Genomic DNA, 14,952 nt, shown 5'->3' on the forward strand with positions numbered 1-14,952 from the left:
TTTTTACATAACTATTTGTTCTTGTATGTGAAACAACGAAGTTTATTAATTTAATATAAACAAAAAAAAAAAAAAAAAAAAATATATATATATATATATATATATATATATATATATATATAATAAATGTTGCACGAAAAAAAGAGAGAATGAATAAATATATAAATATACTTATATATATATATATATATATTTATTTATTTATTTATATGTTCATTTATTTTCATTTGGTTAGAATTTATTTTTAAAGTCAATTAATTTTAAATCCTTATTGTTTAACAAGGAAGTATATATACCCATCACCGTTTTGACATTTTTGAATCCTGAATTTTGCATCATGATATCTAAAATAGTGTCTATAGTATTATTTATAATATTATCACAATATAAATTTATATCTGTTTGTGATAATTTATTTGTCTCATTTTTCTTAAGAGAAATATTATTCGACTGTTGAATTTTATGATGTTGTGTTTTTTCTGGTTGAATGCTATTAGGTGTAATAATTACATTAGAATGATTAATATTATTGTCATGATCATACTTCTTCTTATTATTATTATTATTGTTGTTGTTAATTTTATTTACATTTTCTTTATCTTTATTATGATAATCAAGATTTGTTAAATTTTGTTCTGTATTATTTACTACACCTTCTTGCTGTTCATCTTTGTTTATGTTTGTAAAATGATATAAATTTGTATTTTTCGATATTGTATCATCATAGTATATATTTTTTGGAAGGTTAATATTTTTTTTTAATAAATAAAAATTATGATGTAAGCTTTGTTTCTTTTGAATATAATCAAGAATAAAATTTTTCAAGTTCTGAATATAATTTAATATAGACAATTTTCTATAATGCCCAATTATTAATTTATCTTTTGTAGTAAAATTGTTATGGTTTTGTATATTATCATGATTTGTTGAAAGTTTTATATATTTATTTATATTTAAATTTTTACTTATATTTTCATCAAATATTTCAAATCCTTTTTTTTTAAATAGGTTAACAATATTTTCATCAAAGAAATTAATTTTACTAAATACCAGACGATATGTTTGTCTTAATATTTTTGTTTTATTTATAATTTCGTTATTATGCTCTTTAATTAAAGAAAAAAATCTCATCCATAATATATCTTGTTCACAAGAATGTTTCTTAATTAATTTTTTTTTATCGTATAATGTGATATATTCTTTATTGATTATTCTAGCAAATCTTTTTCCACCTCTAGAGGTAAATTTAGAACTTTTTATATAATTATATAATAATTCTTTTTCATCATTATAATTTGCAGCCTTGAAAATGTTTATTAAAACATTTGGTACATCTCTTGGATTTAAGGATAAATACATATATATTAACTTTGTTTTTAATTTTTCAGATATATTTGAAAATATTTTATAATCGATTAAATTATATTTTTCTTGATAAGCTTTTGATATATATTCTACTTTTAAAAAATCATATATATATCTTTTTCTTACTTCAACAGGAATACATAATTTAATACTTCTTAGATATTTTATTAAAAAGGTTCTTAATACTTTTAAACCTAGTACACAATATATTTTAAATTTATTAAGTTTAATAACATCGTCATTAACATTTAATGTATGTTCTGTACTACCAAAAGGAATATTTGCATTATCATTTGTATATAAATTTGTAAATAATTTATTTAAATTCACACAAACATCTTTAAATAATAAATGTGGTGACACCTCGAGAAAATTCCCTATTCTTATCATAATATCGTTACATTCTTCGTCAAACTTAAAGTTTAAGTGTTTAATTAATTCAGAACTTTTTTTTATAATATCATTATTATTATTATTACTATAATTATTATTACTATAATTATTATTACTATAATTATTATCCATGTTGTTAACTGATTTATTCGAGTTATTAATAACTTCTGTTACATCGTCTTTTATAATATTCTTTTTTCCAAATAAATTATATATACAATTATTTTCTTCAATATTTTTATTAATGGTCTTACCTTTCCTTGGATTCTTTTTTATGCGCATTACATTATTATGATTATTATTATAATTATTTTTATAATTATTATTCACAAAGTATAGTTTACACACGTTCTTTTTTTTATTTCTTTTGACGTTATGAAAAAAAAATGCATACTTACTATTATCAACATGTGACTTTTTTAACATACATCGAGATTTTACTTTATTATTTGCTTGAATTTTTAAATTTTGTAAATTGCCATAAGAACCTTCTTTTGATAATAATATTTTTATTTGAATTACGCACAGGATGAACAGTATATATATGTAATATGTGTTTCTTGAATTTTTTTTCTTTCTCTTTTTTATTATCATCTTTTTTTTATTATATCATTGAAATGTTAAAACGAATCAGATATGAATAAAAAACAAAAAAATAAAAATATAATACAAATGAAATAAAGCATTTATATATACCTTATATATTTATTTACCTTCTATCTATATTGGGTCTGACAATTCTTGCGTGATATTATATATATATATAAAATATATATATATATGTATGGATTTATATTTTATATACTTAAAACCTAATATTTATAATTTACATTTCGTATTATTTTCTTCTTTTTTTTTTTCTTTTTTTTTTTTTTTGGGGTTAAATTCAAAAAATATATATTTCTTCTATTCACTTGTCAGTTTAAAAGATGATTATCTCATTTTTCAAAACATCATATTCTCTCACATAAAAAGTATACAAAAAGTTCATTTTCTTTCATATTGTGTAAAAATATATGTATATATATATATATATATATATATTTATTTATTTATTTATGGTGTGATTATTATGTGACTTTATTAGTGTTTCATAAAAGGATTATTTAAAAAAATTAATTAAATATTAATAAATAAATAGATACATACATATATATATGTATTTATGTATGTGATTATTAAAATATGTACTATTTAATTATGAGAAGAAGGTTTATTTTTAATGTATAATACGAAATGTAAGAAAAATATCTTTTATTTGTATGCACATAATAAAAGGAACCTTAAAAAAAATAAGAGATAAACATATTAGAAATATTATACATATATATATATATATATATATATATATATATATATATATATATATTATACATATTGAATGAAACAAAAAAAAAAAAAAAAAAAATTAATAAATAAATAATTAAAATAATAAAACAGTTTTATAATTTTAAGTAATATTAGATTCTTCTTTATCATTTTATAATATTTATATGTCAAACTTTAATTTCTCACTAAACTTTTCAAGTTCCTTCAATTTATCATATTCATTGTTCAAGGAATATAAATTTTTTTTTCTTCCAGTCCATGAGAGTAAGGTTAGAAATCTGCCTTTAGAATCTTTTATTGATAATACTTTATTCCACTCTAATTTTGATTTATTTAAAAATGTTTTATTTCTTATCAACACATAAACACCTTCCCAATCATTTTTCGAGCACAGCATTTGATCGAATTGTTCATATAACATGAACGTTTTCTTGTTAACACCCAGTTCCTAAAAAAATAATAAAAATAATGAAAATAATGAAAATAATGAAAATAATGAAAATAATGAAAATTATAAAAATAATGAAAATTATAAAAATAATGAAAATTATAAAAATAATGAAAATTATAAAAATAATTAAAAATGATGAAAAATATATTTATATATTAATATATAATATTATCATATTTACTACGTAAATATCATTATATATATATATTTATTTGTTTGTATTCATATTTATATTATTATCTTGTTGTGTGGTCTACCTTGCAGAAATTAAAGTGAGGTATCTTTGTTATAATTATTGCATTTTTTATAAAGGGGGAAAGATTAAAAAAATGAGCCTTGTGAAAAGAAACATCAAAAGGTAAATTTATATTATACTTTTTATCTTCCTCTGTTGATATAGATATTATATCCATATCAGGGGCATTAATTTTATCATTACATTGATCTGATGTATTGACGTTTTTTTCTGCATTTTTTAAAATTGTCCTATGGTTACTACTATTTAAAATATTTTTATTTCTTATACTTTCCACACTATTTTTATTTTTTATATTTTCTTCCTTCACTTTACGCAACTCATCCATGTCTGTGGAAAAATTCCAGGGGGACGTTTCATAAAAAAGGTCATTCATATCATCAGTACTACTATCTACACCATCATATGTTTCTAAGTCTTCCTTTAAGACATTTTTTAAGAAAGAGTTTTTCTTTATATAATTTGAACGAGTATAATCCGCAAGGTTAGTATAATTCTTTGTATTAAAAGGTATATGTATATCTTTTTGAGTAGTTATTTCATTTTTGTTTTTATCTTTAATATATTTTAATATTTTTTTATAATATAAGGCATATCTAATCAAATATTTTTTACACTGTAAAATCATCATATCTCTATTGTCGCTACCTATTATATGTATATTTGAATAATTATTAATTAGATGCTTCATGTTATAATTATATATATTAAGAAATTCGTGATGATTATATATTTTTAAATTCATAAAGGGTACTATTTCGTCTTGATTATATAATGGAATATTTAGTAGATAAGATAATAATTCGAATATTAAATTTCCAGTACTACAAAATGGATCCCATATAATATTTATATTTTTTTTATTGTGTAGACATTTTTTTATAATTAAAGAATATATACAACTTGAAGAATCATAACTATCATCACTTAAAAAAAAATTATTATTATAATAAATCATTCGTCTAAGTTCCAAATCATTTAAATAATTAATCATATCATGTTTGGTTATATTAAAATGTTTTGATAAATCCGCTTCTAAATTATATGTCTTATTTTCTTTCTGATCACCTATAATATGTGGATTCTTGTAATGTATTACATTATTATTATTATCATAATTATTATTTTGTCTATTTTTATTTTTTTCAAATGTTTCCTTTTTTAGTAATAATTGTTCATCATTTAAAGAAAATAAATTATTATTTATTGTTTCTTTTTTTATTAATGATGAATATATATTTCGATGAACATTATCATTAGATACACCTAATTTTTTATTATACGGATCTAAGAAATAATTATACTTATAATAAATATCATCATTATTTTTATCCATTTTTATTTCTTTTTCATAATCGATTTGTATCTTTTTCTTTTCTTCACACACGGACCAATGCGGTATAGTTTGGTTAACAATGTTTTTTATTTTCTCATCATTTATTTTAGGATTTTTATAAAAAAGAGATGAAAAATTAATATTTTCATATTTTTCTATATTTGGTATATCCTTTAATTCTTTCATATTAACATATTGATAAAACCTTGGTGATAATTTTCCTGTGAATTTTATATCAACATTACATATATTATTATGTATATGAACAGATAATAAATTCCATATGTTTTTTAAATTATTCTCTATATTTATTTTTTCGGTTGTCGTAAAACAATTATTATCTTGTACTATTATATGGTCATCAGAATATATATCATTTTGTGTATCAATGAACTTTTTTGAAGTAACTAAATGATCATATGAATATTCTGAGTTTATGTTATTTTTTATATTTTTAATAATCTCGACTTTTGATAATATATTTTGATCACCTTGAGACATTAAAATGACTTCATTTATATATTTATATATTTCATTTTTTAAATTCGATATATCAAATAATGTAGATTGAGTACATATAATTTTTAAAGGAATATATTTTAAATCTTCATAATGTATATATTTGTTCCATTCAATATTTAAAAGAATATCTCTTAAACAATTTAAAGAATTACATTTTTTATTTTTTGCAACATTTAACCATATACTTTCAATATACCTACACTTTAATGATAACATATATATTAAAGATGTAGAACATTTTATTCTTATTCCTCCTTCCGTTTTATTCATTTTAATTAAATGTTTTACTTTTTTATTATTTTCATCATCACTAATTAAATCATTATGAGTTTTTATCTTTTCTTCCATATCTTTTAAGTATTCATTAAAATGTTTATTACTAATATTATTTCCATCGTACTCTGTTATCTTCTTTTTCATTTTTCGTTTTTCTTTCTCATATGTTAATAGCTCTTTTATATAGTTATGTTTTATATCGTTTTTCAAGGTAGATTCGCCACCCTTTCTTAATGAAATAAAAAAATTGTATATACTAAAATAAGATCTTTTATTTAACATAAAGGGGAAATTAAGAACTTTCATTTTGTAACAACAAAAAAAAAAATATAAAATGAAAAAATGAAAAAATAAAAAATGAAAAAATAAAAAAATAAAAAATGAAAAAATAAAAAATGAAAAAATAAAAAAATGAAATAAAATCAAAGCAATATACATATTTCCATTTTTACGAATTATTTTAAATTATGACAAATGACAGAAATTGTAAATTGAAAATTCAACAAACGGAATATTTATATTAAAATATTTCTTCTTTTATTTTTAACAATATAAATAAATAAATATATATATATATATATATATTACTTATGATGACTTCATTTTTTTAAAGAACTTTTAATAATCAGTCATGGAGCCTATAATTTTTTTTTTATTACACATTTATCGAAGGATAGAGATAATTTATAAGGACCAAAGAATTTTTACATACCTTATAGGTTTTAACAATATATATACATATATATATATATAAGAAAAAAAAAAAAAAAAAAAACATTTAATTGTTTCACATAATATATATACATTTTTATTCTAAATAATTATATTATTATTTTTTTTTTAATTATTTTCATTTGGTATAAATAATAGATGATGGACATGAAGAAGAAAACGCCTGTTTTTTTAAGTATAATAATAATATATATATTAATAATGAGATTGAGAATATATGCATATGAATATATATATATATATATATATATATATATAATATATATATATTTTTTTTTTTTTTATGTTTAAAAAGGTTGACATAAGAATAATAAGTTCATTTTGCTATCATACGTATAGTCCTATAAAACACCACGCATAATAAATATATATATATATATATATATGTATTTATGTATATATAATAACTTCTCCTCTTTTTTATATTTTTTCTAATTAAGATAGGCACGTTTAGCGAATTTAAAAATAATCAATTATATTATCCTATCGGCATATGTCATATTATGTTAACGATAAGATTATGTCATTAAATATAGCCGTGTGCTGTAATATTTTATAAGATATATATATATTTATATATATATATATATATATATATGAAAAATTTATAATATGTTATACATGCAGGTACCTTTTTGTAAGGTGTGTATACCACAATATTATAAAAAATAAAAAACAAAAAATTATAATGCAATGAAATATAATATAGTAATTTCTTTAATTTTTTTTTTCGTACCTTTTTAAACTTTTCGGATAAAATAAAACTTCCTATATTTATGCATGCATTTTATTAAAAAATGTAAGGAGCTATACTTTTAGCGCGTTGAAATTATGACCATTGTGGAAAATAAAAAAAATACAAAAAAATAGAATATACACTCGTCATTTTGATGAAAGAAGAAAATGTATGCGTTTATAAAATAATTAATGTACGTTTATGTGTATCGAAAATAATATCGCAGTGTATGCTACATTAAAATGAAAATAAAAAAAAAAATAAAATAAAAAAAATAAACAAAATAAAATAAAAAAAATAAACAAAATAAAATAAAATAAAATAAAATAAAAAAAATAAAATAAATAAAATAAAATAAAATAATTATAAAATTAATAAATAAATATTATTATTATTTCATTTTATAATTAAAAAAAAAAAAAAAATTAAATATATTTTTTTTATTTTTATATTATTAATTTTTTGTTTTTCATTTTATTGTAATTTTTTTTTTCTTTTTTTGTATAGAAATCATAATATAAAAATAACATAAAAATAACATAATTTATTCTTTTATTTTTTATCTTATTTATTTTATTATTTTTTATTTTTTTAACATGATGAAATACATAAACAAAGTTTCTTCCTTCCTTATAATCCTTTCGTCTATTATCCTTATGAGCAAGAACAATGCCTTAATCGAGAATTCGCTTTTTTTTTTTTGCATCCCCGAAATAGCCCATTTGGACACTTGTACATACATAGAAAGTACCGAGAGATGTTAAAACACAAATATAACGATTCATGTGTACAGGAGTTATTTTATAAAAATAATATAAAGTTAATAGCTATAGATATAGATGGAACTTTGGCCGATGATACAGGGAAAATAAGTGATGAGAATTTAAAAGCTATTGAGGTTTGTAAAAAAGGTGGGATAGAAATTATTTTAGCTAGTGGAAGATTACATTCTTATGCAATGAAAATGTTTACAAATGAACAAATTGAAAAATATAAAATAGAAAAATTAGATGGTGTATATTCCCATGGTGCTTATATTCATATGAAAGGTTATGATTATGTTTACAGGAAATTTTCTTATAAAGATTTAGAATTAATTTTATTTTCTTTAGGTTCATATAATATATTAAGAAATGCTGTATTTTTAACAGTTGATTCAGCATATGTAATAAATGATGATATTAAATTAATTGAAGAATATATTTATACTCCAGAAAGTGAAGGTATTATATCTGATATCGAATATGTTAAAATTATTGATACTAATTATAAACCTATACTTATTAATAAAATTAAAGATATTTTCAATATAGGAGATATTGTATCCATAGAAATTTATGATAAATTATATCCAAATCAAGATATATATAGTGATTTATTCAAAGTACTTTTTTATGAATTACAACCACATTATAAAATATATATACCATCATCAAATAATAAAATTGTCTTATCACCAATAAACACAGCAAAAGTACATACAACACAATTATATGCACAATTTTATCGTATAAATTTAAATAATATACTATCCATAGGTAATGATGATAATGATATAGAACTCTTATCATCAACAGGATTCTCCGTGGCAGTAAAAAATTCAACACCTCGTGCTCTTCAGGTTGCTCGGTGTGTAAGTACCAAAACTAACAACGAAAATGCTGTCGCAAATATTATATACAGAGTTTTATCTGGAAGGCGCTCTTAATTAAAAAAAATATATATGTATAAAACAAGCAAAATTGTATTATATATACACAAATATTTATGTGTGTGTTTAAAAAATATATATATATATAATCACAATGTACCAATAAAACAAACCCACACAGGACATATCTATTAATTTTATATAATATGTATATATATATATATATATATATATATATGTATGTATATATTTGTGTGTGTGTTAATGTATTTAATTATTTCATTTTATTTCATTTTGTTTCATTTATTATTTATTTTTTTTTTTTTCATCTTGAAAAATTTCGTCTTTATTGAAAATATACACATAATTAAAGATGTATAATTTTTACACATAATATTACATTTAAAATGATAAATGTATATATGCATGCACATATATTTATACACATTAGAATCTACGCATATAATATATACAGTAATGTATACAAATATCAACTTCAATAACAAGAATAAAATTATAATAAATTAAATGGTTAAAAAATAAATATATATAAATATTTATTTATTTATATATTTGTTTGTTTATATAATGGCTTTATATATATATATATATTTTTTTTTTTTTATATTCTTTGTGAAAACAATTTTTTCATTAGTCTTAAATTATTTTCTCCTATTCCTATTTGCCATGGGTCTATTAATGTATTATGTAATTGGTTATTATCTTTATAGATGAATTTATAATTATGTTGAATTAATGATAATGTATTGATAAAATCATTATTACTTATATATATATTTTCTTTATAATGAGAATTAATATAATTTTTGTAATATTTTAATAATAGTTTTTGTAATTTTACATCTTGTAGATTATCTTGAAGATTATTTTGTATAAAATTAAGAACGTTCTTAATATTATTATGTTGAATATTAGGTACAATATTATTATTATTATTTTCGTTGATAATATATTGATTAATATTCGCTTCTTTTTTTTTTTGATTTATAGGATCATTATGTATTTTATATAAATCCTTTGTCGGTTTAAAACTTTCATGCTTTGAATTTTTTTTAATTTTTTTTCTTTTATTTTTTATAAGTATTCGTTTAACATGTTCTTTCTCCTTTTTTATAACATCCTTTTCTATATTTTTTAATTTATTAGATAATTTATTTCTAATATATAAGACCATGGCCTTTGGAATATTTTGACTTTCGTCATTTTTAAAATAAATATCCTTTTCATTAAAGCTTATGACACGAGTTTTACAAATTTTATTATTCTTATATAAATAATTTGATGAAATAAAAAATGGCAAAAGTTGTACTCTTGGGACATGGTCATTTATTTCTTCCTTTCTTATATGATAATTATAACAATATAAATCATTATCATTATTATTATTATTATTATTTAATGATGAAAATATGTTTGAATATTCTATATGCTCATCATTATGGTATGTATTCATATGGTTTCCTTTTTTTTTTATATTACTATTGGTAAGGTGATATCCATTCATAATATCCTTCAAAATGTCGCTCATAATGTCATTATTATTGTTATCATTATTATCATTATTACCATTATTATTGTATATATTATTATTTTGTTTTATATTATCTCTGATACCTGCTGCTAGCACATTATTATGTTCATTATAATAATTTGTATCATGGTTAATTTGATTATCATTATTACAATTAAATTTTTTTTTGTTCCTCTTTTTATTCATATTAAAAATGTATTGTATTAACGTTTTATCATATGTATTTTGTCTGAGGTCATGTAAAGGATTAAATATATTCTTTAATTTTATAAGATTATTAACAGAATCAAAAATACATTCTACATATCCTTTTTCATGAAAAATTGGAATATTTAATTCTTCCCATATAAAATGAGGTTCCATAAAAAATGTAAAGATAAAATAAAACGTTTCTTTTTTTTCATCATATTTTTGCTTTTCTTTATTATATTTTATGTAATCTATATGATCTTTTTCATTTATTTCTTTATTTAATATAGTATAGTGAGCACATAAAAAATAAACATTGTGAAATAAATCTGGAAAATATTGTTCCATAATAGAACTAGGAGTATAATATACTAAACTATTTTGGTCATGATTCTTATGAACATTTGTTTTGTAATTTTTATTATTATCAATACACATATCCTTTTCTTTTTTTTGAGAACATATAAAATAAATATATACTGGTTGTATACTCTTATATTTATTATATATCATATTTAATAAATAGGTAATATACAAAAGAGAAAAATCTTTTTCCTCTCTTTCAAGACTTTTTATATTATAAAGTAGAACATCCTGAGCCCACGTTTTACCAACTCCTATCTTTTCATTCATTTTTTTTTTTTTTTTTTTCTATTTTACTGTTTCGTTTTTAAAATATTCTTGGAGAAAATATACAGCTCATCATAAATAAGGAAAAATAATGAATATATATATAAATATATAAATATATATATAAATATATATTATATATATAATGTGTATTTTAACATTTGGACGTTATTATACACATACACACAGGAATAAAAAATTAAAATAAATAAATATATATATATATATTACATATTATTATTATTTTAATATTTTTTTATTTTTTTATTTTATTTTTGTTGCTATCCTTTAAAATTTAAAAAACTTGTATATATTTTAAAAACGATACATGGCAAAAATAAAATAAATAATACATAAAAGTATTCATATATATAAGCATACATGTATACATGCGATGCATACACATATATATAATATATATATATATTTATATTTATATTTATATTTATTCATTTATTTATTTTTAACGTTGAGGGGATATATTTACAAAAACAACTGTATGAAAAAGTATTATATTAATATATTGATAATTTTTTTTTGTTTTTCTTTTTTAATTTTCAGATATAAAAAAGTAAGAAAGAAAAGATGAAGAGATGTCCTATGATATGCACAAACAAGTATACATAAAGATAATATTTTCTTTATTTCTTTATTTATTTATTTATAATGATATATAAAATATATTTTTTGATTTTATCTATATAATATTGGAATCCTCCTCCCCCTTCGAATAAAAAAAAAAAAAAATTAAAGTCTTATAAAATCATTATAAAATTATATCTGTAGAACTTATAAAAATAATTTTTTTTTTTTTTTTTTTTATTTAACATTGAATTAAACAAAAAGGGCCAATAATATATATATGAACTTGAAATGTGAATTATAAGACCCCCCCAAAAAAACAAAAAAAAAACAAAACAAAGCAAAGCAAAAGACAATGCAGAAAAAAATAAATGATATATATATTATTAATGATATTATATTTCTCCTAGTATCATTATTTGTTTTTTTATAATTTAAAATGATATATATATATATATATATATATATGTAGTACCTATAATATTAAATACGAACTATTCTTTTATTTTTTTAATATATATATATTATTATATACATTTTAACAATATTTATGGGCTTGAAATATATAATTTTTTAAACTTGTAAAATAATAATAAATATACACAAGTAATATTAATCAGAATGAAAAAATTATGTGTTTATATCTTTTTGCTCCAAGATAAAAAATTAAAATTATTAAATATAAATATATATATATATATATATATATATATATAATATATGTAAGGTTTATAATGATGTTATAAAATTATGTAAGAACAAATAAATAAGGAGGAAAAACCACAATTTTTTTTTTTTTTTTCTTTTTTTTTTTTTTTTTTCCTTTTTTTTTTTTTTTTTTCCTTTTTTTTTTTTTTTTTCTTTTTTTTTTTTTTTTTTTCTTTATGATTAATGGCATAATAAATACATGAATGAAATTATTTTTACCACACTTGTAAATTTTGTTACTTCTTAAAAATAAAAAAATATATTTTGTATATATAATCTTTTGTTCTATAATATATAATTTTATATTTATCAAATATAAATCAAATATAAATAAATATATATAAAAATATTTATACCTATTTTTTATATTAAGGAATGATTTTTTATTCATTATTACATTAAATATTTATATATATATATTATATATATATATATATATATATATATATGTTATTATATTTTTATAAACATTTTATAGAAGAGGTTTTAACTTTATAATTTGTGTCTTCTTTTTTTATTACAATAAATATTTTTAATGAACAAATTAATATAATATATATGTTTTTTTTTTTTATATATATAAATATATATATATATAATGATATTATTTAAATATATATATCATATGTATATAATTTTATATTTACAAAATAAAGCAATTCTTTTTTAAAACGTAATATTTTTTATAAACAAAAATTATAATTCATATATAAGAAAAATTATATAAATAACCAAAAAAAAAAAAATAATATAAAAAACTCATTTTTATCTGTTAATACTATTATATATAAAAATGGAATGAATAAACATAATATTATTTTTTATATTATTTTTATAAAAATAATAAATTTGTAGAAAGAAGGAATAATTATCACATAAATTAAAACAATCATTTATGCAATTCCATAATATATTATAAAATAATATTAAAATATTAATTTGTATATATAAATATATATATATATATTATAAATAATATATATATGATTTTTATTTTTGTTATTTTTTATTTCTGCATAATATGATAAAAAGACGATTATATTTTCTCCTATTAAAAAAAAAAATGAAAAAATATAAAAACACCTTTTTCTTTTTCTCTCTAAAGAAAAAATATAATTTTTAATAAATTTCTAAAATATATCTTTTCTGTTTTAAATTATAAAAAATATTTATTTTTATAATATTATTATAAACATATTATATAATATATATAATAAATAAATAAATATATATATATATATATATATATATATAAATATATTTTTATAAAAATGAACGACAATATAATTTTAAAAACCTTTAATAAAAAAAAAATATATAAATAACATGAAATGTTTTTTTATTATATTATTATGTTTTATATTTATAAAGTATACTTATAAATATAAAATAATAAAAAAAAAAAAGAGAACCAAATAAATCGCTTAATTTTATTTTTATTATATATAAAAATTAAATATATTTATATATAATACATATTTATTTTATATATATTTTTTTTTTTTAATATTTTTTTTTTTTTTTTTTTTTCTTTATAACAATAACATATTTTATAATATAGAGAAGATATTTTTATTATTTAAAAAAAAAAAAAATATAATAATAAAATAAAATGGAAGGAGGAGCTACATCACATTTTTTATTTTTATTATTATATTAATAACAACAAATATATTTTTAATTTTTTTTATATATTCAAAAGTTTAATATATAGCGTATAAATAATATAACTATTATATATATATATATATATATATAAAGAAAATATATAAAAAAAAATAAAAAAAAATAAAAAAAAAACACTTTTGGTCAATTTATTATAATATATATATAATATAATATTTATATATTTTTATTATTTTTATATAAACAAAATGTTTATATATATAAGTGAAATTATTAAGTATAATATATAATCATATATTATTGTTATTAAAATAATACAAAACATATATATATATATATATATATAATATGTAAATATATATACCATTTTTTTTATATGTAAAAATAATTATATATATATTTATATATTATTTAATTTGGAATGTTACTTTGACATATTTCATTTATATGAAAAAAAAGAAGAAAGGGTAAATTCGAAAAAAAAAATTTAATATTTATATCATATACATTATATAATATATATATATATAATATATATGTTATATAGTAAGTATCAAAAATATGATATATTAAAATATATACATATAAAATATTCATTTTGCTTATTTTAAAAAAAAT

General features: G+C 17.3%; 4 protein-coding genes across 4 annotated transcripts; 1 reads left to right on the forward strand and 3 right to left on the reverse strand.

Moving 5' to 3' along the window:
• Positions 1-231: 231 nt before the first annotated feature.
• Positions 232-2,352, reverse strand: PF3D7_1225900 (conserved Plasmodium protein, unknown function; the record flags this gene model as incomplete). Its single annotated transcript, XM_001350620.1, has 1 exon — positions 232-2,352. The coding sequence occupies one exon, from the start codon at positions 2,350-2,352 to the stop codon at positions 232-234; it is 2,121 nt and encodes a 706-aa protein (XP_001350656.1).
• Positions 2,353-3,247: 895 nt separating this feature from the next.
• PF3D7_1226000 (conserved protein, unknown function) lies at positions 3,248-6,234 on the reverse strand (the record flags this gene model as incomplete). The annotated part of the gene is made up of 2 exons (XM_001350621.1): positions 3,248-3,535; positions 3,796-6,234. 2 exons carry the CDS (start codon positions 6,232-6,234, stop codon positions 3,248-3,250), a joined length of 2,727 nt encoding a protein of 908 aa, XP_001350657.1.
• Positions 6,235-8,153: 1,919 nt separating this feature from the next.
• On the forward strand, positions 8,154-9,104 carry PF3D7_1226100 (haloacid dehalogenase-like hydrolase, putative; the record flags this gene model as incomplete). Its single annotated transcript, XM_001350622.1, has 1 exon — positions 8,154-9,104. One exon carries the CDS (start codon positions 8,154-8,156, stop codon positions 9,102-9,104), a length of 951 nt encoding a protein of 316 aa, XP_001350658.1.
• Positions 9,105-9,669: 565 nt separating this feature from the next.
• Positions 9,670-11,421, reverse strand: PF3D7_1226200 (conserved Plasmodium protein, unknown function; the record flags this gene model as incomplete). The annotated part of the gene is made up of 1 exon (XM_001350623.1): positions 9,670-11,421. The coding sequence occupies one exon, from the start codon at positions 11,419-11,421 to the stop codon at positions 9,670-9,672; it is 1,752 nt and encodes a 583-aa protein (XP_001350659.1).
• Positions 11,422-14,952: the final 3,531 nt, after the last annotated feature.

The sequence above is a fragment of the Plasmodium falciparum genome, assembly GCF_000002765.6.
Source record: "Plasmodium falciparum 3D7 genome assembly, chromosome: 12".
NCBI lineage: Eukaryota > Apicomplexa > Aconoidasida > Haemosporida > Plasmodiidae > Plasmodium > Plasmodium falciparum.